Raw genomic sequence first — 27,793 nt, 5'->3', positions numbered from 1 at the left:
TTGACATTCCATTTGTAAGTACGAGCTGTACTTAAAATGTTTGTAACTTGGGAAATTAATGTACTAGAATTCTTTTTTTAGGTTTTATGTTGAAATCTTGTTCTTTGTCTAGCTTGTTAAGATTTTAATCAACATAGCCCAGTCAACATCTCTGCTGAAACTGCTTCATCAAAACCAAATGCCAGCCCTGGCCGGTTGGCTCAGTGGTAGAGCATCGGCCTGGCATGCAGGAGTCCCGGGTTCGATTCCCGGCCAGGGCACACAGAAGAAGCACTCAGCTGCTTCTCCACCCCTCCCCCTCTCCTTCCTCTCTGTCTCTCTCTTCCCCTCTCGCAGCCAAGGCTCCACTGGAGCAAAGTTGGCCCGGGCGCTGAGGATGGCTCCATGGTCTCTGCCTCAGGCGCTAGAATGGCCCTGGTTGCAACAGAGCAATGCCCCAGATGGGCAGAGCATCGCCCCCTGGTGGGCATGCCGGGTGGATCCTGGTCGGGCACATGCAGGAGTCTGACTGCCTCCCCATTTCCAACTTCAGAAAAATCCAAAAAAACAAAACAAAAAACCAAATGTCTGGGTGGGGGAGGAGAGTAAAGAGGGACAAGTATGCAGTGATGGAAAGTGGTTTGACTTTGGGTGATGGGCACACAACACAATCAACAGTTCCAATGCCATAGAAATGTTCACCTGAAACCTATGTACTCTTTTCTGTGTGTGACAGAGACAGAGACAGAGAGAGGGACAGATAGGGACAGGAAGGGAGGTGTTGTGGCACCTCAGTTGTTCATTAATTTCTTTCTCATATGTGCCTTGACTGGGGACTCCAGCAGAGCAAGTGACCCCTTGCTCAAGCCAACAACCTTGGCCTCAAGCCAGCAACCAAGGGGTCATGTCTGTGATCCACACTCAAGCCAGCAACTCCTGTGCTCAAGCCGATGACCGCACGCTCAAGCCGGTGACCACTTGCTCAAGCTGGATGAGCCCGCGTTCAAGCTGGTGACCTCAGGGTTTCAAGCTTGGGTCCTCTATGTCTCAGTGTGATGCTCTATCCACTGTGCCACCACCTGGTCAAGCAAAACCAATGAACTCTTATTGATCCATGTCATCCTGTTAAATTTAATTTTCTAAATAGAAAGAAAGGAAAAACAAAAAACAAACACCTCTACCACTGTGGACCCCAGAAGAAAGAAACCAACCATCACATAAATGGCCTCTACCTTACTCCCATCTCCCACATTCTGTCTGTATCTGATGGAAACTATATTACACCTAGAAGCCCAGGTGCAAAGGACTTCGGGAAATATGCACTTCGCTTTCAAGTCTCCACAGTACAGAAGAGTGAAGAGTGGGTTTCAAACTATGGGCTGCTTCCTGTTAGTGGGTCATAAAATCAATTTAGTGGGTCACAAATGACATTAAAAAATATAATTGAACAAAGTATAAATTGTCAGTATGCCTAGCAAGAATAAGTATTGTTTCATGAAAGTTTTATAAATATATACACACATACGTAAATATATTGAAACATACAATCATGTGCCACATGTTTTGGTCAACAACAGTGGTCCCATAAGAGTATAGTGAAGCTGAAACATGCCTGTCATCAAGTGACATAACAGCTGTCATTTAAATAGAGGGGAACGTTTAATGGGCATTATTTGCAAATCAATGGTAAAAAAAAAAAAAATTCAAGCAAACTACCATGGATGCATTTCTGAGAAGACTGACACCTGCTGAAGAAGAGGCTCAGGCAGGTCTTTCAGAAGTATTCCCAAAGAAGGTATGTTATCACAGGAGACAACAGCGCCATGTCAGTTACCGCCCGGAAGACCTGCCCCTGGAACACGACATGGAGGGGCAAGACAGTGATATTGATGATCCCGACCCTCTGTAGGCCTAGGCCAAACATGCTACCTATAAATTAAAACCTTCCAAAAATAATAAATACAAATATACAATATGCATTCTCTATAATCCACTATTCTTCATCAGTTAATATCTAAAGAAAAACAATCTGTTTTTATAAAAGGCAGTGGAATGAAAAAAGCCATTACCTTTGCAAAAAGATCATCTAGAAAGAAGCTCACACATCGATATGAGCCTGCCTACCCTTGATAAGCAACGTGTGTCTAAACTATGTAATCCTAAAAAGAGTCTAAACTCTTTTTCTACCCCATTGTTGGAATAGAATTAATGGAATCCTCATTTATTTAGCCAGAGGCACAAGGAACCAAGTGCCAACACAGAGATAGAAAAAGAGATTCTTAACTGGTCTTCAAATAGAACAAAATCATAACACTTGTTGGGCCTACGAGTGATACATTTTTAAAATTCTAGTTTCCAAATTTCCTAGAATGGGATGTATTACCTTTAAATGCAAAGAAAGCTCCAACCAACCCCAAGTCACAAGTATGTTAGTTTATTGTTTTATTTTTTAATGTCCCAACCATTGAAGAAGAGCTTCTAAGTGTCTTTGTAAGTTCTTCCTCTCTTCCTCTCCTGATGGTTGACAGGGTCTTCATCTCTGAAGAAACACAAGTAGGAATCCACAGTTTGGAGGTCAGATCTGCCTGGGCTTTACAAAAATGATGCTGGGAGAAGTTCCACAAACAGTGATACTTACTAGTTCTGACGGTGTCTAGGCCCAAGTTCTGGGCATAGCAGAGAGAAATAAAAAGTAGTAGAGATGGCTCATATTCATGAAGAGTGCAATACATAATCGAGAGCATAAAGAACAAAAAAAATGCAAAGGTACAGACTGCTATAGTGCAAACCAAGAGGTCAAACATGGAAGAAGACAGGAGAGTATTGGAACCAACTGGGGGCGACGCCTCCACAGTTTCCAGGAGCAGTCATGTGACATCTTCTCTTTGCCTCTAATGCAATTCCTTTTTCTCTAAGAGACTAGTAGAAATGGAAATGAGGAAAACATAGAAATTTTTCTGGTTGGGCAAGTGACTTAAAGCAATGCTGCCCAAGACCATCGACTCCAGGTTAATACTCCAATTTGTGGTAACATTCAACTTTGATGTGGAAACAGATCTTTTCAGCACATGGTTTTAGGAAACTAAGTATGATTTTGATCTACTTGAAAGTTGACAGTACTTCCTGAAAAACCAAAATTTCCTAAGAAATTACTGTGCTTTCTATTTGTCTAAACAGGGAGGGATGGATCTTGGACTAGAAGGATTCAAGTTCTAAAATGTTGCCCAAATTCCTCATTGCACAACATTTGTAAACAAAACAAATTTAAAAATTTTGTGGAAGATAATTTTATTTTCTTCCTTTTTAAAAATGGCATCTTCTCCCCCAACATGTCCAAGTGCTTGACACTTTTTTTTATCTGCCCTCCACCTTTATAAAACCTCACCATTTGCTGGGCATGACGGTAAAGCTATTGCTGGCACGAGAATCTGAGATGGGAACTCTTCTGGAGATGGATACAGTGGGAACTGGCAAAATTCCAGTCTGAGTGTTGAAGGGAGCTAACAGGGAGTCACAGCCACACATGACCGAGAACATTGCTTTGGTACAGTGGCTTTTCCTAGAGGATTATTGTGGATCTAAGGACATGGCGCTTGAGCCAAGTGTGAAGCTGCGCACCAAGCTGAGGACTCGGTTTCATCAGGTGAAGCTGGGGGCATCGGGCCACACAAATGAGGTGCTTTCCCCCCTTCCCTCCCACTCCAGACACAGAATTAAACCTCTCATACTAACATGCCTCAAAAGGTTCCTGGTGAGGAGCAACTGATAAGGGTAGAGGCCAAATATGGTATAAAAATGAACATTAAGGACCTAACCCTTAAATCTTATGGGTGTTTATCCTTATCTCACCAAAATGCAGCCTGATTGAACTTCTAGAAGCAAATCAGTCTGATGCTAGGCATGTGGATTTGAGCTGCTTGTCTAGAGGTCATGACTGAGCTAAACCCAGATTTTCGACAAAGTAACATCTATTTCCTCATTGGAATGATGGCCTCGCTCATGAAATCTCTTTTCCAACTCGCTCTGTGCCTGAAAAGAACCAGTCCAGAAGCTGAGCCTCCCACATGTGGTCACACCCATCCTTTTACAGCTTTCTCTAGGTTTCCTGGGAGAACCTGCCTCAGCCAGAGGCACAGACGATGATCTTCTGTTGCTGAGGAGGAAGACGGGGCTTTTACTTGATCATCTGCGTCTCTACATCTGCATCGTAGAACTCTTCCTCTTCACTCTCACTCCCTGGAGCTCCCTCCCTGTCCATGCACTGAAAGAGGAGAGGAGAAAGGGCAGGAAAGGATCGCATGGCCATTCCAAAATGACAATCACTACCTAGCATTTAAATGACAAATGGGTTTCTATGACATCTGTGCCCCTAAGAATGAGCCCTTAGGTTTCCGATGAAAGCTCATGGACCACTGATCATCTTTCTTTCTCTGGAAATCAGCTGCCATTAGATCCCCTTTATTTCCCAGCAGATTTGCTCAGATCTATTTAATCTAAAGAGACACACCTTCCCCCCCACCCCAAACAATCATCATCCAAGTGGTAATTCTGAAGGGTTAAGACAAATGCCATACCTGTGGGTTATCTAAGGTCTGCAAAGACAGAGCTTCATCCCCTAGCCTCCGGTAGGAACACACCTGAAGGTCAGAAACCGTCTCCAGCAGCGGAGCGTTAAGGGTTTCTGGCAATAACAAACTCAGGAGGCCCGAGGTCAGGCCTGTGGCTCCAAAGACGATGAACGGTAAAGACCACTGCACATACTTCTGTGGGGACAGGGAGCAGGATGAAAACAAACCAAGATTCAGCATGCATTTCCTAGGAAAGTACAGCAGTAGTCTTGACTGAGGACCCGCCCAGGTTACCACCCAGTTCATGCTTTCCCACTAGGATACACGATAAACCACCCTGGGGGGTCAGTGATGCCTCAGGCACGCAGAGGTGGGATGAGTAAACAGCACAACACTGGGGGTCAGAGTGGCAGTTGCATGAAGTATGGGGTCCCTACTGTGGGAGGAGCAGGCCAGACCCCATGGCCAGTTTGTGGGAACCTGGCGCTCAACCTCTGTTCAGGTGAGCCGCTTATAACACAGTGATCTCCACATACTCTTCACTTTGGAGACACCTTAAATATTTGCTAATGATGAACTCTGATGTTCTGGACCCTGGAATCAGCCAAACAATCTTATATATGCTCACGGATTCACTTAGCACCATGACGGAGATGGACAGGGATTAAAAGTATAAATGTCCTGCAAAGAAAAAGAGAAGCCGAAAGCATCCTACATGAACACCTGGATGCAGACTACCACCGCTGAACATGGTCGAGGGCCAGCGATACAGGCACTTGCTTCAGAGATCCAGAAGATATTCTCTGGACAATTTAGTGTCTTTAAGTACAAACAGGTTCAAGGATAACAGCACAGAAAACACGGTTCCGGGATGTGGCCCCGGGGCCTTTCTGAGATGATCAACATCCTTTAATTCCTGCTCAGGAGCCACCCAGCACTTTCATCTACAGTTTGGGCTTCCACATTCTGAGGGTAGGACCACTGCTAGTGACAATGGGCCCTTGGGTGATAATTTGCTGATTTTGCAAAAGTGGAGAGATGATGGAGAAAGAGGAAAAGGAGGTGGAGAAGGAGGACGAGAAGATGGAGAAGAAGGAAGAGGAGGTGGAGGAGAGTGGACAGAGGGATGAAGCGGGGGAAAGGAGGGAGGAGGAGGGGAATCTCTGACCTCTGGCTACCTACAGGAAAACACATGTCCGGCACTATGGGTGCACTGCTGAATCAAAGGGAACACAACACTCTTATTTCTTCTCAACTTCACAGAAGTCACTAGAGACCCAGCGCAGATTTTATCATGTCTTAGGGTAGCCAGCCAAAGGTGGGTATCTTTAATGATAAACCCCTAATATCAGACTCATTTTACACAAGGAACCTAATGACTCCTTAGAAAGAAGGGCCTTGTAACCTAAAATTAAACATGTGACATGAGATAGTCAGAAAAAGGAAGTATATGCAGCTCAAAAAAAAGAAAAGGTACAGTGGCATCTCAAAAACACCCTGCACCAGGCCGTGGGGAAGCACGGTTCCAGGGTGACAACAGCAGTCTGTGAGCAGGTTCACAGCACCACACCTAACTGTCTCCCTTTTGCGGGTCCTGGCTGGGAAGTCACAGGTCAGACCAGGCCTCTGCACAAGGCTCCAACGGCTGTCACAGAACCTTAACATTTCCTGACAGCAAGAATTTTAGGGCTGTCATTTAAGTTCTAACCCTTTGGCTTTGATTATAGTATTTAGAAAACGGCAAAGTGTATTAATAAATACACTGCTAGGCAAATTTCTCTTTTGGTTTTCTTTTCTAAGTGGTTTGTCTGTGGGGAAGGCATTTAACCTCATCCTGTTGCACGCACACCTGTCATACAGGGTAACAATGCCTCCCTCCATGGTTACTGTGAAGACTGCATGAGCTGATATACAAAAAGAGCTCAGCACACAGCAGAAGCTTAATAAACATTCACTAATCGACTAACTTGTGAATGGGGACAGACAGGAAGGGACAAGCTAGCATTAGCTGAGTCTCCAATGAACACAAGAGCGGAAAATCAGAGCCTGGGGGAAGCACCCTTGCTAGGAGTCCATCCACCCTGACAGATCCGGAATCTAAAAGGCACATGTTCACGTGTGTGTCCAGCTGATCTGAAATGGCAGCTGGCCATTACCTCTTTCTACTCAAACACACAAGCAGTTCCAAAGTGGAGAGTCAAGAAAAATATAACGAGGCGGTACAAACCAACCAGTGAAGGGATGAATGGAGCAATAATCCCGCCGACTCGGGAGAACATGGAACACGCTCCAAGCCCAACATTCCTGGAAGGCATAAGAAGAAGTTATAAAACATCAGTAAGTTCTAGGGGGACAATTAATAGGCCCCGGGGAGAGTAAAACCAGAATAACATAACTGAAGTAAAAAAAGCAGAGCAGTGCTGCCCACCGAACTCTCTGCAAAGGCCCTAGGACCACTCTGTATGGAAGCCACTAGACACCTGCAGCTGCCGAGCGCTCGAGATGGGACTAAGGATGAGGAACAGAATTTCTACCTTATTTCCTTTTAATTAATTGAAATTAAATAGCCACCTGCGGCTACTAACTACTGTATTGGACAGCGCACTGAGGGAGGCTGGGGAGGAAATGAGCATGTCCAATGTTCTCCTGGGTTTGGGGGCTTAGATCTCCTTATTAGTGAATATAACCATACAAAGCCAGAGCTTTATGATCTAAAATGTCTGTTTATTTAAACTCAATTAATGAACTATTAAAGTGGCAGGCATACAATAGGAGTTAACTGAGCATGTGCTCTCAGGAAATAAAGGACATTGCCTTCCTGTGGAGTGTGGGTATGGGGGGAGCATTTTGGTAATGGCTACAGGTAGGGGGTACGGTGACCAGACATCATCCTGTTGTCCCAGATTAATTGGTAATAACACATTCCTTGCAAATGGGCCCCAGTGTGGAAGTGGTCATCCTAGTTCTTAGCCAGTAGTCAGAGAAAGTAAGGTTACAGGAACAGTTAGGATGTGGCCAGCCAGCCACAGACAAGTGGATCTATTAATGAGAAAAAGGCAGAAAAGACCATGGGCCTCCTCCATGGATAATAGAAACAGAGGGAGCCACTGAGGATGACCCTCAAAAAAACCTGGGGCAGTGAGGACTGAGGGAGTACTGGCCCAGCGCACAGAGACAGCTCTGTGAAGACTGAGCCACACCTGCCCTTCAAAGCTGTGTTTGTTTGTTTTTCTTTTCAGACCTATATAATGAGGGGAAATGGAATGAAATATGTTCTGTGTGTATGTATGTGTGTGTTACAGAGACAGAGAGAGGGACAGACAGGAAGGGAGAGAGATGAGAAGCATCAATTCTTCATTGCAGCTCCTTAGTTGTTTATTGATTGCTTTCTCATATGTGCCTTGACCAGGGGCTACAGCAGACGAAGTGACCCCTTGCTCAAGCCAAAGACCTTGGGCTCAAGCTGGTGAGCCTTGCTCAAACCAGATGAGCCTGGCTCAAGCCTGCGACATTGGAGTTTGGAACCAGGGTCCTCTGCGTCCCAGTCCGACGCTCTGTCCACTGCGCCACCACCTGGTCAGGCTGGAATATGTCGTTTTTAATAGAAGCATGTCCTATTCATTAACCATTGTTAATGGTTAATATGTAAATCTAATATTTATTTATTACCCTATAGAATTATCTTCTTTAAAATGTGTATATTTTATAATGTTATAACCAATGTTACTCCAGAAAATTTTACTTAAAAATATGTATATTTTGTGCTACAATGTCGGTTCTGTAAAAACAATGGCTTTGTCCCCTTTGTCCTCTATTTTATAAATATATAAAGTCTACTGAAGTAAGCCAACATCTGAGCACTATTTGGATGACAAGACATGCTTAGAGCAGAGTACTTCTCTCCTGAATTACACGAGAGTTTTCAGCTCAAGATAAAACTACAACTCCTCAGCCATGCGAACAAAGAACGGTCTACACAGACAGGTCCTGACTTCCCACTGCTGGCCCGCACCAACTCTGCCCACTGCCTTCTGGTGTGCAAGCACACGACCAATCCCAGGATGGGGAAGGAGAAAGCGGGTGAGCAAGGCTCACCTGATGACCGTCGGGTAAAGCTCAGAGGTGTAGATGTATGACACGTTGAAGGCGGCACTGATGGTCAACTTCCCCAGCAGAGACAAGGAATGGCTGTTCACCACCGCAAACACACCCGTGTCTGGAAAGCATGAAGGCAACACTTGTGAGATCCTTGGTGGGACAAAGCTCTTTTAAATGACACATTTAGTTCTGAAGGAGTGAGAGGCATTTGTGTTGATTTCAAACAGCAGAGAGGGACTATGACTGACTATGCATCTAGACGGTTTAGTAACCACACCACACACAGCACACGTGCAAATGTGCTCTCTGTGTTCTGGCTGTTCCCATGAAATCTGATGTGGTGGTGGTCCTTTTGTGTGACCAAGCTTGCACTCACTCCTGAATGACAGAGCTCCCTGAAAACTTCTATCAGGTAGGAAAGTAAGCTTCTGGAAAACTGTCAAGTTTCATCTACTGCAGGTGTTAACTGCGTCTCCTTTTTCCCCAACCCTGTTCAACAGCCAACCATGTAAAAAGGTGGTCAACATGACAAGCCTAGCCCGAGAGAGGGGTTGGTCTGACAGATAAGGGGGGCGGAGGTGCAGGCAGAAATACTCCTGTCTTCTGTTTGCAATGCTTGGTGTTCCATTGCAAAAATAAGAAATAACCCTATTAAACTACTACCAGAAAATATGAAACATTAATGCTTGTGAAAAACAAGACTTAAACATCAAACTGCATTTAATCCTTCTTCTTTCCCAACTGATTTGAATATTTTAGTTTCTTAATGTAATGTTTTTATATAACATACAAACATACTATTCATTCTTTGCCAGTTCACCTCCCTATCAAAAATACAATTGATTATCCTGTGGTTCTTTCCTTTATTAAACTTATCCCCTCTGGGACCTTACAATTTAATTGTTCCCTTTCAAACATCTTTAACCCTCCCCTTCAATGGCCCACCAGCTTCTACCTTCAAAATTACAAGTTTCTCCCGAAGGAAAAAAATTCTCCCCGAGTCAGTTGTACTTTCCCTCACTTCACTATCAAACATATCCAGTGAGTGACCAACCCTCCATTTCTCCAAATGTAGCTTCCTGTCACTTACCATGATCTGGCTCTCAAAGCCATCCTCTCCTGAAACTCCTGCTCTTGAAGGTCAACAGGGATGTCCTAATCACCAAAGTAATAGCCTCTAGTTCTCCTTGACATTTCCAGCAAATAGAACATGCCTGCCCCCTTCCTTGCGAGTGCATGCATCACTCGTATAAACCACTCTTTGCCCTTAACTCAAATATGCAATTTCCTTCCTTTGACCTTCACTGTCCCTATTTACCAATCCATTCAACTGGCAGGCTCCAGACACTGTCTCATAGCTGCTTACTTCTCCATCTGACCTGCCTATTATGTATTTCGAGCTAGCTCAGGCTAAGGCAGGCATCTTGTCTGCATTTGTGCCCCTCACAGCGCCTCCCACAGAAAGATGCAGTGATGCTCACTACATGTTTGATGAACAAATAAGTGGAAGGACTATGACAGGGATTAAATCACTGAAAAGACCCTGTGTGCATACTCTCTCAACTTTTGAGGAGGGAGGCATGTGATATACTCCATTCTACAAAATGTTTCGCCTGCTGTGCTCAACAGTGAAATAAATCTTTATCTACTTTAAAGACGGCATCCTGAGCAGTGGACTATGCCAAACTCTACCATCTGGGGCCTTCTCCTCACCTGCCAGGCTATTTGGAAGAAGATGTTTGCGATGTTAAGTACTGAATATATTATTTTAAGCTGCTGCTGGATAAAGATTCCTGACTTTTGGCATTTACCCCGAGATATGTATCTGGATCCTTGATAGCTAACAACATCAATTAAACCAATAATGGGGCAAATTAAATCCATCCATTATTTTCCAGAAAATTGAGTGAGACAGGAAAAGGTACTCGGGTAGCACTGAAGCAGACAGAAATGCGCACATTTGCTTGAGTGCAAATGAATTCTAGGTCTGTTTTCAACTCACACAAGATGGCATCTTTCAGAACTGTATGGAGACACGCTACATCTTTAACAACAGGGGACAGCTATACTGAAAATTGAATTTAAACGGAACGTTACAGAAAGCGTATAATCTAAACACCCATGAGATCTGAGGCTGGATGCAGTCCTCAATGTGAGGCTCAGGACATTTCCCGCTGTGGCCCACCTGGGGAACCTGGCTCAGCCCAGGAGCATACCCATCAGGATAACACGTCATCTGCGGCTTGAAATTTTCCTTCTATGGTCCTGCCAATGCAGTCTGAAGTTGCCACTTAACGCTGGGGGAGTTCACTTTTTGCAGAGGAAGCCCATGTCAATTTCAGACAGTTCTGTTTATTAGAAAATTATGTTATATTCTTTGTGGGGCCCCTTGCGTATGGTGCTCCTAGGCTGCCGATCACCCTGAGTTAATGTTTAGGAAGGCTTTGCAGTCACTGGGCTGGTTCCCTGGATTCCAGACCTTGGTTCCTTATTCAAAAATGAAGTCAGTTATTACTGTCTATTAAGAAGGAATACTCAAGGAGACTGTTTAGAAACAAGAGTGATTGAAAAGGGAAAATTCAACTCAATTATCTTTGGAAAAAAGGTGTGGGGGGGAATTCTCAAAATACTTGTCTCCTTTCAAGAACTGAACTCAAGAGGTTCAAGTTTATTCCAATGATGTAGCTACATTTTCGGAACTAGTAATCTGAACATTTTCTCAGAGCCCATTTGGAGTTACCAGGACAAAATGTCTCTGTATGTCAGTCACATTTCACTGGCCTAAAAAGTAAAAATTCAATTTACACATCCACTTCATTCACTGGGTAATTACAGCAAATTTGTTATTGTTTGCACATATTTATAAAATCTTTGAGATAGCTGTAGGCCTACTATGGTACATAGGTTGCACACAACTAGAATTCATTCTGCTGGCCTTTGATTTTTTTTTTTTTTTTAAAGAAAAATACCACATATGCACTCAGTCTGTCACTGGAGTTTTGTCATTTCTAGACTTTTGTCCTGGCTTCTTTTAGTTAGCATAAGGTTCCTAAAATTGAGCCCTACTGTTGTATATATCAGGTTATATTTCATTCTTTTTTGTTGTTGAGTAATATTTCATTGTGTAGATATACTATAATTTATATATCCATTCTTTAGTAGATGGACATCTGAGTTCCTTCAGTTTGGGGCTATTATTAATAAAACTACTATGAACATTTGCATCAAAGTCTGTGTGGATTTATGTTTCTGCTTCTCTTGGGTAAAGTTGAGTCATATGGTTAGTGTGTGTTTCACTATAAAATAAGCTAACATTTTCCAGAGTGTCAGTACCATTTTGCATTTTGATCAGCAGTATATAAGAGTTCCACTTCCTCCTATTATCACTGCCAACATTTGATATGGTCAGTCTTTTTTATTCGCTATTCTAATGAGTGTGTAGAGGTACCTCAACATGGCTTTAATTTCCATTTTCCTAATGTCTAGTGATACTGATTTCTCCATGCTTATTTTTCATTTTTATATCCTTTCGCAAAAATATGTATTCAAATATTTTGCCCATGTTTTTCTCATTACTGAATTGTAAGAGTCCATTCTATATTCTGGGTAGAAGTCCTTTATCAGGTATGTGTTTAGCAAATATATATTTGTCCCATCTGTACCTTGCTTTTCACTTCCTAATTAATATCTTTTAAAAAGCAAACATTTTTTTAATAAATTTTTATTAATTTTAATGGGGTGACATCAATAAATCAGGGTACATATGTTCAAAGAAAACATCTCCAAGTTATCTTGTCATTCAATTATGTTGCACACCCATCACCCAAAGTCAGATTGTCCTCCGTCACGTTCTATCTGGTTTTCTTTGTGCCCCCCCCCCCCCCCCCCCCGTAACCACCACACTCTTGTCCATATCTCTTAGTCTCATTTTTATGTCCCACCTATGTATGGAATCATGCAGTTCTTAGTTTTTTTCTGATTTAATTAATTCACTCTGTATAATGTTATCAAGATCCCACCATTTTGCTATAAATGATCCGATGTCATCATTTCTTATGGCTGAGTAGTATTCCATAGTGTATATGTGCCACATCTTCTTTATCCAGTCTTCTATTGAAGGGCTTTTTGGTTGTTTCCATGTCTGGGCCACTGTGAACAATGCTGCAATGAACATGGGGCTACATGTGTCTTTACGTATCAATGTCTCTGAGTTTTGGGGGTATATACCCAGAAGAGGGATTGCTGGGTCATAAGGTAGTTCTATTTTCAGTTTTTTGAGGAACCACCATACTTTCTTCCATAATGGTTGTACTATTTTACATTCCCACCAACAGTGAATGAGGGTTCCTTTTTCTCCACAGCCTCTCCAACACTTGCTATTACCTGTCTTGTTGATAATAGCTAATCTAACAGGCGTGAGGTGGTATCTCATTGTAGTTTTAATTTGCATTTCTCTAATAACTAATGAAGATGAGCATCTTTTCATATATCTGTTGGCCATTTGTATTTCTTCCTGGGAAAAGTGTCTGTTCATGTCCTCTTCCCGTTTTTTTTATTGGATTGTTTGTTTGTTTGTTGTTGAATTTTATGAGTTCTTTGTATATTTTGGATATTAGGCCCTTATCTGAGCTGTTGTTTGAAAATATCATTTCCCATTTAGTTGGCTGTCTGCTTATTTTGTTGTCAGTTTCTCCTGCTGAGCAAAAACTTCTTAGTCTGATATAGTCCCATTCATTTATCTTTGCCTTCACTTCTCTTGCCTTTGGAGTCAAATTCATAAAATGCTCTTTAAAACCAAGGTCCATGAGTTGAGTACCTATGTCTTCTTCTATGTACTTTATTGTTTCAGGTCTTATATTTAGGTCTTTGATCCATTTTGAATTAATTTTAGTACAAGGGGACAAACTGTAGTCGAGTTTCATTCTTTTGCATGTGGCTTTCCAGTTTAACCAGGACCATTTGTTGAAGAGGCTTTCTTTTCTCCATTGTATGTTGTTGGCCCCTTTATCGAAAATTATTTGATCATATATATGTGGTTTTATTTATGGACTTTCTATTCTGTTCCATTGGTCTGAGAGTCTATTTTTCTGCCAATATCATGCTGTTTTGATTGTCATGGCTCTATAGTATAATTTGAAGTCAGGTATTGTAATGCCCCCAGCTTCATTCTTTTTCCTTAGGATTGCTTTGGCTATTTGGGTTTTTTTTTATAGTTCCAGCAAATGTTTTTAATTTTGATGAAACCTCAAGTTATGAACTTTTTTTCTTTTGTGCTTTCTGTGTCCTCTTTAAGAAATCCTTCTCTAACCCAAAGTCACTAAGATTTTCTCCTGTGTTCTCTTTTAGAGGCTGTATGGGCTAGCTGTTACATAAGGTGTACCACCCATGTCAAGCTAATTACCATATATAAAGTGACGTACAGGCTGAAGTTAAACTTTTTTTTTTGCATATGAATATCAAATTATTTCAGCATCATTTGTTGTAAAGATTATCTTTTCCCCATTGAACTGATTTTATCTTTGTTAAAAATCAATTGACCAAAAAAAAAAAAAAAATCAATTGACCATGTGCATTTTCTCTATGTATAACAAAAAAAAAAAAAACATTTTAAAAAGGTGAATAAAATCTCATCCACTCCCCAAAAATAAAAATCACTTGACCATATATGAAGATCCATTTCATACTTCTGTTCCATTATCTATACAACTGTTCCTAAGCCAGTATCATACTGTCTTGCTTAATGTAAAAGCAGTAATTTTTAAAATCAGGTGGGGTCAGCCCTCCAACTTTGTTTCTCAATAAAAATTATTTTGGACATTCTAGATCAGGGTTCTCAAACTCGCGGCCCGCCAAACAATTTTGTGCGGCCCGCAGACTAATCCACGAAGTTCAAAATATTTTGGATAAAATTAAGTAAGCCTAGGGGCCTACTTGTATTTTTCATTTCTCTAGCATCCTAGCTAGATATTAGCTTAGTTAACAGCAGTTGTGATGCGAACTACAGTTTCTGGTCGTTTTGTGACACTGAGTAAACTGCATGTACGATTGTGCTTGTTGTACTGATTTTTTTTTTGTTTTCAACTGCAGTGAGAAAAGTGTTGCATAACAGTTGCCTTTTGTAGACCTAGTGCGGCCCGCCGAATGGCTGTGATCTTGCTCTGCAGCCCACATGTTGAGTTGAGTTTGAGACCCCTGTTCTAGATCCTTTACATTTCCATAAAAGCTTAGGTATTCACTTGTCAATAACTTTCAACAAAAAGAACCCTGCTGGAAATTTTATTGTGCTGGGTCAATTTGGGGAGAATGAGCATCTTAAACAATATTTTCTGATCCGTGAGCATGTCAATCTTTCATTTATTTTATTATTACCACCAATTCATTTATTCAGTCTTTATCTCTCTTCAGTGCTTTACATTTTATAGTTTTCTATAGGTCATATGCATACTTTGTAAGATTTATCCTTAAATATTGTATATATTTTATTTTATTATAAATGGCATTATTTTGTTTCAATTTCAAATTGTTCATTGTTATATAAATAACACTGTATCACATGACTTTGCTGTACTCATTTATTAATTCTAATAGATTTTTTTCTTTGTATATTTCTTAGGATTTTTCAATGCAGTCAGTCATATGGTCCTGTGAATGAAGAGTTTTACTTCTTTCTTTCCACTTTAGATCCCTTTCATTTCTTTTTATCACCTTATTGTGTTTGCTAGTAATTTCGGTACAATGCTTCATAGAAGTGGCAAAATTCTTGCTTTTTATCCTGGTCTTAGGGAGCAATACTTAGTTTTCACCATTACATGGTGTTGGCTGTACATTTTGCCTTGATGTCCTCTATCAGGTTAAGAAACCTTCTGGTTGCTGACAGTTTTTGAAATGAATGGGTATGCGATTATGACTGCTTTTTCTACTTATATTGAAAGGATTATATGGTTTTTTTTTTCTGTTTCCTAATATAATGAATAACACTGACTAGTTTTTGCATGTTAAATCAACCTTGTGTCTGTGTGATAAACCCCTCTACGTGTTACTGGATTCAATCTGCTAATATTTAGTTAAGAATTTGCATCTGCTAATATTTAGTTAAGAATTTGCACCAGGCGGTGGCGCAGTGGATCGAGCATCGGACTGGGACGTGGAGGACCCAGGTTCAAAACCCAGAGGTCACCAGCTTGAGCACGGGCTCATCTGGTTTGAGCAAGGCTCACCAGCTTGAGCCCAAGGTCGCTGGCTTGAGGAAGGGGTCACTTGGTCTAATGTAGCCCCCCTACCCTCCGTCAAGGCACATAAGAGAAAGCAATCAATGAACAACTAAGGTGCCACAACGAAGAATTGATGCTTCTCATCTCTCTTCCTTCCTGTCTGTCTGTCGCCAAAAAAAAAAAAAAAAAAAAAGAAAAAGAAAAAAGAATTTGCATTTATATTAATGAGTGATATTGGTCTGCAGTTCTCCTATAATGTCTGGTTTTGGTATCAAGGTAATGGCTGGCCTCACAGACTAGGTTGGGAAAGCACACCCCCCACCCCCACCCCCCCGCTGCCTCAAGGAACATGTAGAATTGGTATTCTTACGTTTCACAGAATTTGCCAGTGAAGCCGTCTGGGCCTAGAATTTTCTTCATGGCAATGTTTTAGCTCTAAATTCACTTTCTTTAATAGGTATAGGGCTATTCGGGTTATTTATGTTTTAAAGTATACTTTGGTAGTTTGTATCTTTCAAAGAATTTATCTATTTTGCCTAAGTTGGCATAAAAAATGTTTCTAATGTTCCTATACCTGCCCATGGGTTCTATAGTGATTACCTTTCTTCACTCATCTTTCATCCCTGATATTGGTCATTTGTGTCCTCTCTCTCTGTCCTCTATTAGTTCGGCTAGAAGTTTACTGATTTTACTGATGTCAAACATGCAGCTTTGGATTTCATCGTTTTTCTCTATTATTTTCCTGTTTTATTTCATTGATTTTGCTCTTACATGTATTTCCTATATCTGCATGCTTTAATTTGCCATTTAATATGTTTAATTTGTCATTTTTTTTCTAATTTCCTTTCTATTTTATTAAAGGAGAAGTTTAGATTACTGATTTAAAAGACATCCTTAATTTCTGATATATTTTAAATTACATAAATTTCCCTGCCTTACTGCATCCCACCAACATTGATATGTTATACTTCAGTTATCACTTAAATAAAAATATTTCTTAGCTTTCTCTGTGATTTTTGCATTGATCCATGTGTTTTTAGAAGAGTGTTTTTTAAAATCCAAATATTTGGGGATTTCCTAGATCTTTGGGATTTCCTAGATCTTTCTGTTATTGATTTCTAGTTTAATTCCATTCTGGTAAAATAACTTATTTTTGTAATATTTTAATCCTTCTAAATTTATAGAAACTTATTTTATGGCCCAAATGTAGCCTCCCTTGGTAAATGTTCTGCACACACTTCAAAAAGAATGCACATCCTGTTTTAGATCAGGTCGTTATTCGGGTTTTCATGTCCTTAATTATTTCCTGTCTTCTTTTTCTGTCAACTACTGAGAGAGGGATATTGAAATACCCAACCATGATTTTGGATTTTTCTTTCTCCTTTTAGTTTAATCCATTTTTGTTTCAGGTACTTTAAATCTGTTACCCGATGCATGCACATGTAGGATTGTTATATCCTTCTGATGAACTGACCACTTTCTCATTATGTGTTTATAGTTTCCATCAAATTCGGAAAGTATTTGAGCATCATTTCTGCAAATACCTTTTCTTTTGAGTCCAACTGCATGTGAGATAGGCCTGGTGTTATCATACAACTGGTTTCTATTTCATTCTGGAGTTTCTGCTATGTCTTCCTTACTGATCTTTTCTTCTGCAGTTAATCTAGCCTGCACATTTTTTCCATACAATGCGTATTTCACCTCAAGATGTTGTGTGTGGGTCTTCTCTGTACCTTCCATTCCTCTGCTAGTTACAACCATGCTTCCCTTGACCTTCTTAAACACATGGGATGTACTGATAATGGCTGGTTTACTCTCATCTCCTCATCCGATCATCTGTGTCTTTCTGTGTTTTGTTTTTATTGATATTTCTCCTGGTTGTGGGAGGTATTTTCTTGCTTATTTATATGCCTAATAATATTGACTGGATGTGATATGTTGTGAATGTTACCACCTATCATTTTTTTCTTTAATCACCCATTTCCCTCACTAGATTATAAGCTCTTAGAAGCTAGGAAGTATGTCTTGTTTATGAATAGAATTCTGTATATAAAAAACACTAGAGAAGTCAAATGAATAAAGAATGGGCAGACCAAAGCTAAGAAAAGAAATGAGACATAAAGGTTCTACTAGAGCTGAGTCTGAGGACACTCCCTTCTGTGACTTACCAGTATTCAGATTCTCTGGAAGCACCACAATTGCCAGAAACCTCCTTGCCTACCTCCTTGCCCAGTGCCACCCTGACAACCCATGTTCTTGAACCCTGGACAATTTCCATGAGGCTGCCCACTGAAGAATTAAGGATGGGCCCTAAAGAGGCTGTGTTAGCCTCTAAGGCAACAGCTTCAATAAATACTGAAACTTGAATCTCAGCTGTGCTACTTACTTGCTGTGTGAGCTTAGACGAGTTGCTTGACCTATCCGAGCTTTAGTTGCCTTATAAATAGGGATATATAATACCTTCTGCATACAAAGAGGACCCAGCACATTGTCCTCTTGTCTTTATTAAGACAATAAATGATAGCAGGTATTGCAAGCTTAGTTAGGATCCTTCAAGCAAGGATAGAGATCAGATAAAATGTATGAAGACCAATCTGTGGGAAAAAATTAGTGGCTACCTGGTAACACTATCCTCATAGTACAAATATGAACTGGACAGGGCACTCAGTCTAAAAATCATAAACTACAGGCTGAGAAATACCAATCTATTTTCTAGCTGTCTGGCTGTCTCTTCTAGAGTTATACTACTGTGTCTGTGCCTCAGACACAGAAAACCAGTCATATAAAGATGCTTTTAAAAAAGCTGGTCAGTAGAAGAGTACCTGAGTTGGCAGAGAGGAGAGAATGAATGCATGTTTGGTGGGGGAAAGTGAAGAGAAAAAACAAGGATACAAAACCAGGAGAAATGCCATGCAATGCCAAGCTCACACAAGATACTGATAGAATTTTTCGAACTACTAGGTTTCTTTCCGAATATGTATTTATCAGAACTTTCACAACATGCAGATTAAAGCTCAGAACTTTGAAAAAATTGAGATTTCAGAGAAAGCCATCAAAATATTTTAATGAGTAGTTATGAAAGATTCAAAGAATGCTTAGAGAACAAGTATTTCTGAGCTCAGAGAAGATTTAGTGAGAGCCTGGTGACTCCTGTAAGTCTAGAACAGGAGATGCAACAAAAGAGGCAACCATCTGTTCTATCTCTCGGGATGAATAAATGACAGGAAATGGGCTCAGTTGTAGCTGAGGGGATCATTCTAACATTTGAATGTTTACCAAAAACAGAAACACTTTGCTAAAGGATATTATGGAATTTCTTTCTCTGGAAATCTTCAAAAACAGACTAAATGTCCACTTTTCCAAGTACAGCAGAGGCTTCGTGCCCCTGAGGCACACCCGTGGAGTGTGTGAAACACTCTGTTAGATGCTTCTTATACTCTGCTGTGCTGTGTGTTCACCAAGGGGACAGGCAGACACAGGATTTGAGCTGCTCTGAAAACAGATGGGATCTTCTTCTCTATGAAAGGGTGTGTGCAGTCTGTGGGTGTGGGTTCCCCGCGGGTGCAGCTATGTGGGAGGGAGGAAACACACTGACTGGCCTGGCTAGCAGGGGTGTGACAGGTTACAGGTATGCTTATACACAGTAACAATAAAAAGATTTCCCCTGTAAAATGACAAATAGAACACTGGACTATTACAGGTAGAAAACATAAACAACTTGAATTTCAAAGGTATCTAAGAAAACCAAAATCTGTTGAACCCAAAGCTAGCACAATCTTGTCCCAGACAGAAAGAACTGGGCACTTCGTTCTACAAACCCGCAGTGGGGCAAGAGCAAAGGCAACAATTTTCTTAGAGAATAAGAAATGGTCAAACTTACTGAATTCCCTAGTTCCCATAATTCCCTGAAAATCACTTTAAGTCTGTCCTATTAGGTAAAATCCTAACTCGTCAACAAACTGCATAGCAGGGTATGTGTATCGGGGGAATGGACCTAGAACCCAGGGCGCCGGAGTCTTCAGTGGGACACTGGACACCTGAGCCTGAAGCAGAAGCAGTCACCAAAGGGGCATAGCTGCATGACGGGAAGTGGATTCTTCAGCTGCATTTCCAGTGCTTATCAAAACCTGATGCTCAGTCACTGCACAGTGATTCCCACATGAAGCCCATGCTCCCTGATGGAGCTCCAACAACATTGGAAAGCCCCCAAAACAGGCCTCTTGCTGAACGGCATGCCCCAGGGGCAGAGTTTGCTGCAACCACTTCTCACTGTTGAAATCATGCCAAAACCATGGTTTCGAATACAATCAAAGGCTGGCACGCCCAGGTGTGCTAGTCTAAAAAAAGGTGAGAACCAGCACTATTTACAGGATTCCTATGTAGGGTCTGATGAGATGAGATACAGTTGCCTAAAGGGACCTTTCTGAAGTGGGATTTGTATAGCAAAGCAAAATATATAAAAAAGTCCACAGTTCCTGGACATGTTTTACTCAGACTTTATTTGAGACTGAGAAAATGTCGATGGTCACTGACAGTGAATATTCTTCTTTTTGATTCCATTATTATCGGGAGTGCTGATGAAAATGCTGACAGGTACTCAAGCCACCTTTGACAACCAGTGACTCTGATGTCCCAGCTTGTGATTGGCTGGGATGCCAGAGTAATCTGTAGCCCTGGACGGAGCGCCTTTCTGTGCAGAACTGAATGGTGCTCATCACCATCAAATCAACAACTCCAACAACACAGCGCTGCAGCCCAGACACCCCAGATGGTCGCTTAATCGCCTGAAAAAGTTAATAGCGCACCTCCAAGTGCATTATTCACCCAGAGAACAGTTTAGGCAATAAGAAGGATCTGGCCCATTATACCCCACACAATTGCTAAATAATATGCAATCACAGACATGAAGCATGGCATATGGTAATCTCGCTACTATATTGAGATTCATTGTAATAAAAGCACCATTGAAAATGTTTAGATAGGAATGTGAAAGGGGTACCTTTCTTTTCTGGAAGAAACATGACAATCAGACAAGCCAGTCCTCCTAGGCATAGAAATGCAGCTAATGTCCGCTTCCGACCAAACCTGAATTGTAGAAAGAAATGACACATTTCTGTTGAGAAGCTTACAAATTCATCTGCTTCTTGCCCCCAGCCTTCCTTTTTAAATGTCTTCAGTTTCATTATACATGTTCATCTTTTCTGAAGGAGTGGGTGGCAAGTGTGACTGCCCAGGACATAAATAAATGGCCTATCTGTTTTGTATTTGCTATGTTCCAGGCACTGTTTTAAATGCTCTCTATCTCTTATCTTACCAATCCTAATAACAGTAAAGCATGTCATTTGTTATACTCCCTGTCTCTCAGAGAATGGAACTAAAACATGGAAAATAGAGACTTGTAAATCATTTCAATTTCTGATTACTTGAATCGTAAGCAGTTAAAATGTGCAACCAACTTTGTACTTTCTCTCTCTTAAAAATACAAACAGAAAAAATTTCTTGTTAGTAGATCCGAATTGAGTGAAATTAATCAAACATTTCTTTGGGAGAAGCAATTTTCAAATAAAAGTGCTAAACTTAGAAGAAGGATGCTAACCTTAATAAGCCTCCCTTCTCTAGGGGCCTACAACTTGTTGGGTCCTCTGTTAGGAATTTTAATGTTGTCATTTTTATGACAATTTCACCAGGGGAATTTTATGAGCCCTGAAGGATAAGTACATGGAGGCTCAGGGAGATAACCTGTCAAAGTCATAGGACAAACACATGGCTGAGGCTGGATTTGCATTCAGGTCTACAAGACTTCAAAGGCAGCATTCCTTCTGCCTATCTCAGATGTTAGCCCTGACTGCTGGTAGTAGCTGGGAGACAGGAAGGGACTTGAGTCTCCAGGTCACTTTGCCTAACTTAATAGTCAGTATAAAATGCCTTTCAAGTGAGAGACCCATGCTAGGCAGGCACTAGGGATGTGAAGACATATAGGATGCCCTCATGGACAGCGTCTGTATAACCCTTTAAGTGTTCATCAGAGGTGTGCACAGGAAGCTATGACAGCACAGAGGAGGGTGTGTCTGGCACACTGGCGACAGATTTCTGAAAACGCTGCCTAACCCAGCTCTGAGACTATGATTAAAAATAGCTTTGTCATTGACAGAGGCGCCAGCAGAGAACCACCTCCCAGAGAAAAGCCTTCAGCTAAACAGAATCCAAACCTGCCCTTTAGAATGTGCTAAGCCCAACATCCAGGATCCAGCACCCAGAGCAATGCAAAGAAAATGCTGGTTTTGGTTAAAATGATGATTTCTGGAGAATGAGAAATGGGATAGTCCAACTGATTCTGCTCACACAAATGGGACTTAGCTGCCCTGGTCAGGGCTCAGTGACAGAAAGGACTTGGAAAGTGGGGGACAGGGTGCTCTACAAAAAAACTTTTTAAAAAGTATTTCAAAACTGTGCCCACGAACGAGTAGCACAAGAGGATAGAATTTACCCCTTGGCAGAGTCATGTGGTTCTTACGAGGTAAGAAATACCCTTCTGGTTTCTCCAGTTCTTTGTCCTAAACTTCTCAATGACAGTAATTGGGTTGATGAGGTTCTATCAAGAGTCCCACCTGCTGGGACTAACTAATTATGCACAGATGACTGGAAAACCTTCAGGTAGTAATGCCTTTTAATACTGATTGCAAACCTACATAAAAATTCACAAACATGAAACCCTAAAAGTGGTGTACAAAAACTGAATTCTAACTGGTTAGTCTGAAAAGAATTTAACCACTGTGATTGGCAGACACTATCTATGGACGGAAACAGTAATATTTAGGTATTTACACATATGAGAGTGTGTGAATATGGTACACTTCAGTATTTATCTGTGCTCACCATTTCTGGTTGATAAGGTAGATGCAGAGAGGGTATGATGGAATCTCTATGAGGCCAGACAGGGCCAGGTTGGCATAGATATTTCCCCCTAGATCACCTGCACTCAGAGTGAGGCCGTAATACACCAAGCTGCACACAAACCTGCAACAGGGGGTAAAAGACAAAAGAACAACAGAAAAAGCACATAAGAATCTGGCAGAGAAGATTCAAATGCTGGTTCAATAAATATCATGTGATCTCTCTCAGGCGATAGGCTTGACTCTCCCACTAAGCTTTCTAGCCTAATCTAAATTTCTAAACTAGGAAAAATCAAAAACAAAAAAAATAATGCAGCCTAGGAAATCATCAGTCTAGATCAGGGGTAGTCAACCTCTTTATTCCTACCACCCACTTTTGTATCTCTGTTAGTAGTAAAATTTTCTAACTGCCCACTGGTTCCACAGTAATAGTGATTTATAAAGTAGGGAAGTAACTTTATAAAATGTATAAAGCAGAGTTACAGAAAGTTAGAGCATATAAAAATAATTACTTACCAAGTACTTTATGTCGGATTTTCACTAAGTTTGGCAGAATAAATCTTTATAAAACAACTTACTATAGTTAAATCTATCTTTTTATTTATACTTTGGTTGCTCTGCTACTGCCCACCATGAAAGCTGGAGCGCCCCCTAGTGGGCGGTAGGGACCAGGTTGACTACCACTGGTCTAGATGCTAGCTGAAGTAAATGAGCGGCCAGATGCTGAAAGTGAAGAGATGTGCACTTTCCTCAAGTTTTTCTGCCTTTAATAGAAGACAATGACTCCATTCTTACTTTATTTAATACAATTTATTGAACACTCGCTTTAGGCCATTTTTGTAAGATTATCAAAATGACTCTAGAAAAGAACTCCAAGGGAGAAAGCCAACAGAGGATGGCTCTGAAAACATGGGTTGAGAATGACTGGGTTGTCAGTGGGTCATCTGCTGGCCAGAAATGACTGGCACCCGACCCACTGAGCACTGAGCAGGAAACTGCATTATTAAAACAAAACAAGATAGACCAAAACAAACAAAAATAGATCCCTGAAACTAAGCTTTATTAGTAGATGAGTACATTTTGTAAATGATACATTTCTACACAAACAGTAAAACACTTGGGCTTTGGAAGATTACCAGTTTCTAGGGTTTTGCAATTCAGTTTGACAAGATTTTATTACGGGGAAGTTCTCATTTGCTTCCTTCTAGTTTCCTTAGAGAAAGTCTAATGAGCTGTGGCTATGGTGGGACCAACAGGGGAAGGGAAAGCTTGCTTTCTGTCTTCGCCAAAACAGCAGAGTGGGCCCAGTGCCCTGGGCTACTCACAGGCTACAGTGACCAAGGCCAGGGAAGAGAGGGGGAGGAGGGACCCCTGGGGCTGGACGGCTCAGTGCTCATGCCTCTCTGGCCAGGGAGCCCAGGGCAGTGCTACTTCCCATTACTTCTTACTGGGGAGAGCTGTCACTCCTTACTCAGGACAAGAGCAGTGTTGTAGCCAGGACACTACATGTAAGGGTGCAAGATGCCCCCGAAGTATCTGCTTTCCCTGTCCCCTGGCCTGAACAAGAGACACAACCTGGGAGGTGTAGAGATAAAGGGAACCTTTAAAAGCCAAACCTGATAACACAGCACAGGAGCGACTAATCTGAGGTCTTTCCTATTATAAAGTAAATAAAGTCAGACCCATGCAGTTTGCTAAAATAGTTTTAAAACCCTTTCTACCTACAGGAAATACCATGCTCTTACATAACGTTACTGCGGATGTGTGAGAGGCGCAGTGTGTGTCTACTCTGCATATAGAACAGAAATCCCAGGGACAGAATTCTAGCCGTGGAAGTACACATACCTACTGAACCCAGGCTGTGATGGCAGCATCTAGGGCAAGAACCAACACAGCCAGTTCAGGACATGAGAGGAATTCAGTTACCAGCAGGTGTGAGAGAGAAGGGAGAACACGGGCAAGTAACACCCACGGTCCCCCAGGGGGACTCTGCTTGCGTGTTCCCTTGCTGGCAGAACTGGTCATTAGGATGAGTGACCATGGCAATTAAAATCACTTCCGTCCTCTTTATGGGTCCCAAATAAAATTTAAAATGCTTGCATAATGTTTAGCAGTATATTTAGGGTGCCACACGACCCTCTGGAAAGGCACCGCGGTGGGAAGTAAACGCAGGAGCAGCTGTCGGACACAGCTATCGGTTTACTCCTGTTAAGGCTTCTGCAATGACAGAGCCAGGAAGAGGTCTTAGAATTTTGTGGCATCTTCAAAGAGAACGGCAGTATGTGAGGTGACACTATCTCTGTTGTCGTCTATTTTAAGATCCTGAGCCCTGGGGGAACAGGTTTTATTTGAGGACAGTCCCTCTGGTTGTGTAAGTTACACAATAAGCAGGGACATTCTCCCTGGCTCTAAGCCTAGTGTTCGTTTGATCGTTCACCTGTTTTTTTAATGCCTTGAAGGCCAGAACCCCAAAGTTAATATGCCTCAAAAAAATTAAAAACTACAAACAAGAAGTAAATACTCTCCAAGAAGCAGGGGCTTCCTTCAAGAGAAAGGGTTTGTCTGTCTGTTCTATATACAACTGTAGGCTTTCATGAAGCCCAAGGTACCCAAACACACTTTGTAAGTGTTTACTTTACAATAGGTGGGATCTCAGATTAGTAGCTCCTATGCTGTGTGGTCAGGTTATGCTCCTGAAGGTTCTCTTAATCTGCATGGCTCCATGTTTGTGTCCTTCCTTCAGCATTTATCATCATCTGTGACACTTCAGCACTGTGCTGGCCCTGGGATGGAGGCGGCAGCTGGTGTGACCTGGGCCCTGACCATGCAGGCGGTGGTCAGTGCTTGGCTGAGTCGGCAAAGAGAATCATGATATACAAAAAATATCTCCACAGCTTCTTATTCTCAAGCTACTATTCATTTTAGTCTTTATACATGAGATCAATTGCATATGAACCCACTCTCCTTTATCCTCTCAGGAAAATGTATGTTTCCATTGTAATCTTCAGGGTAAGACAAACCTCAGCACGATAGTCCTTTAGGCCAGTAGACCTGATGTTCACACCCAACACTGGACCAGATAACACCTATGGCACCCAGGCAGGGTGCACATACTAAAACACATGTGCACCTGACACACTGTATGTACTGCCCATCCATTTCTCCCTTTTCCACAACTTCATCCTTTAAACGGAACCTTCCTGAACCATTCAATGCAATTTACATTAATGCTAAGAGCACTTTAAGAGGCAGGCAGGTTGGAATAAACTAAACTTGAAAATCAGGTTCAGAGAGCTGTGGCCGGATAGCTCCGTTGGTTACAGTGTTGCCTGATACGCAAAGGTCACCAGGTAGATCCTGAGTCCGGGCATATACAGAAACAAATCAATGTTTTCGTCTCTCTCTAAAATCAATAAAATAAAGTGTTATAAAAAGAAGGAAGGAAGGAAGAAAGGAAGGAAGGAAGGAAGGAAGGAAGGAAGGAAGGAAGGAAGGAAGGAAGGAAGGAAGGAAGGAAGGAAGGAAGGAAAAGAGAGAGAGAGAGAGAAAGAAAGAAAGAAAGAAAGAAAGAAAGAAAGAAAGAAAGAAAGAAAGAAAGAAAGAAAAGAAAGAAAGAAAGAAAGAAAGAAAGAAAGAAAGAAAGAAAGAAAGAAAGAAAGAAAGAGAAAGAAAGGAAGGAAGGAAGGAAGGAAGGAAGGAAGAAAAAAAAGAAGGAAGGAAGGGAGGGAAAGAAAGAGAGAGGGAGGAAGGGAAGGAGGAAGGGATGGAGGGAGGGAGGGAGGGGGGAGGAAGGAGGGAAGGAAGGAAGGCAGGAAGGAGGGAAGGAAGGAAGGAAAAAAGAAGGAAGGAAGAGTGGAAGGAAGGAAGGAAGGAAGGAGAGGGAGGGAGGGAGGGAGGGAGGGAGGAGGGAAAGAGGGAGAAAAGGAGGGAAGGAAGGAAGAAAACCAGGTTCAGAGACTGCTAATCCGTTCTTTCACTGATTTGCATATGAGGTCTTGAGTTGGTCCCTTCATTCTCCGAGGATCCCATTTGTCCATGGGTTAATGACATTTAGGCTACCTCAGTGAGTGAGTGGGGAAGCCACACCACTCACAGCCAGTCACAATGCACCGTCTCACTTCTTGATGCCAAAATCAAAGGTAGGCATTCATAACACCCTATTTAGAAACTCTTCTGTTTCTGTGATGCTTTCTTTCTTTCTTTTTTTTTTTTGCAGGGTGACTTAAATATAATATTTACATCAAACAATCAGATGCCTCATGGGCAAAGATGTGCTTCTGACATCAAGTTTGGCAAACCTTCCTTCAGGTCCCATCATTTCCTCCTTGAGAGAAAGGGAGTAAAAACAGAGTCCAAGCTAGGCACTCCAGGAGAGGAGTCTTATTTTTGTGAAAATAACGTCATGTTGACAAAAGAGGTGAAATTTTCTGTCACCCTGAAGAAGGCAGGGATTACCAATGGACGTTTAGCAATGGGAGGTGCAGATCAACAAACAGCCCACAGATGTAATTACCAGATGAACATCAGGGTCAGTGTGTGCCACAGGAGGATCCGGTACCGGAACAGGTCCAGGACGCTTCCAGTCTCCTTGTGGCGCCTGCTGGCCGGATGTGCCAATGAGAACGTACGGTTGAGCTTGCGGTTCCTCTTGGCGATGAGGTAGAGAGCCGCTTCCGCCTCACTCAGTCGACCCTGGGAGTATAACCAACGAGGTGATTCAGGAATGAATCTGAAAGAGACGTCATTAAAGGCTGTATATTCATGTACACGTGCACAGGAAGGAGACAGTTCCCCAACACTGTATGCAGAGCCCCTCGCCACAACCAGATTCCACAGCAGGTCTAAAGCCCGCTTCTCCCAATGGCACAGGGAAGAGAGAGAGGGCTGCCAATGTTAAATGGTGGTCGCCTTAACAAATGGAAACCAACACCATGCTTCCAAAATAGCGGTAAAACTGGTAAACCATATGCGTTTAACTTTAAAGCAAATTTTAATATATAAAATAGCAAAGTAAGTCTATAGTACTAAATAACACAAGTGTTTC

The 27,793-nt window shown here is 41.7% G+C and overlaps 1 protein-coding gene across 7 annotated transcripts in view; it reads right to left on the bottom strand.

The window, feature by feature from the left end:
- Nucleotides 1-2,406: 2,406 nt before the first annotated feature.
- The window catches only part of SLC22A15 (solute carrier family 22 member 15), an 85,504-nt gene continuing 60,117 nt past the window's right edge, over nt 2,407-27,793 (bottom strand). Inside the window, exons 6-12 of one of the 7 annotated variants that reach the window (XR_010750314.1) lie at nt 27,263-27,478; nt 22,733-22,873; nt 20,856-20,941; nt 8,643-8,763; nt 6,775-6,851; nt 4,554-4,742; nt 2,407-4,240 (exon numbers count right to left, since the gene is read on the bottom strand). Coding sequence is in view for 5 of the 7 variants with exons in the window: in XM_066377235.1 (XP_066233332.1) it covers nt 4,154-4,240; nt 4,554-4,742; nt 6,779-6,851; nt 8,643-8,763; nt 20,856-20,941; nt 22,733-22,873; nt 27,263-27,478 (913 nt within the window). In the remaining 2 variants the exon portion in view is untranslated. Of the gene's footprint in view, nt 4,241-4,553; nt 4,743-6,486; nt 6,645-6,774; nt 6,852-8,642; nt 8,764-20,855; nt 20,942-22,732; nt 22,874-27,262; nt 27,479-27,793 lie in introns of those variants that run through there. The other 6 variants (XR_010750315.1, XM_066377240.1, XM_066377235.1 and 3 more) reach the window with 6 other exon arrangements.

The sequence above is a fragment of the Saccopteryx leptura genome, chromosome 3, assembly GCF_036850995.1.
Source record: "Saccopteryx leptura isolate mSacLep1 chromosome 3, mSacLep1_pri_phased_curated, whole genome shotgun sequence".
Classification (NCBI taxonomy): Eukaryota; Metazoa; Chordata; class Mammalia; order Chiroptera; family Emballonuridae; genus Saccopteryx; species Saccopteryx leptura.
The sequence above is the reverse complement of the archived record's forward strand: the minus strand, read 5'-3'. Positions and strand labels throughout refer to the sequence as shown.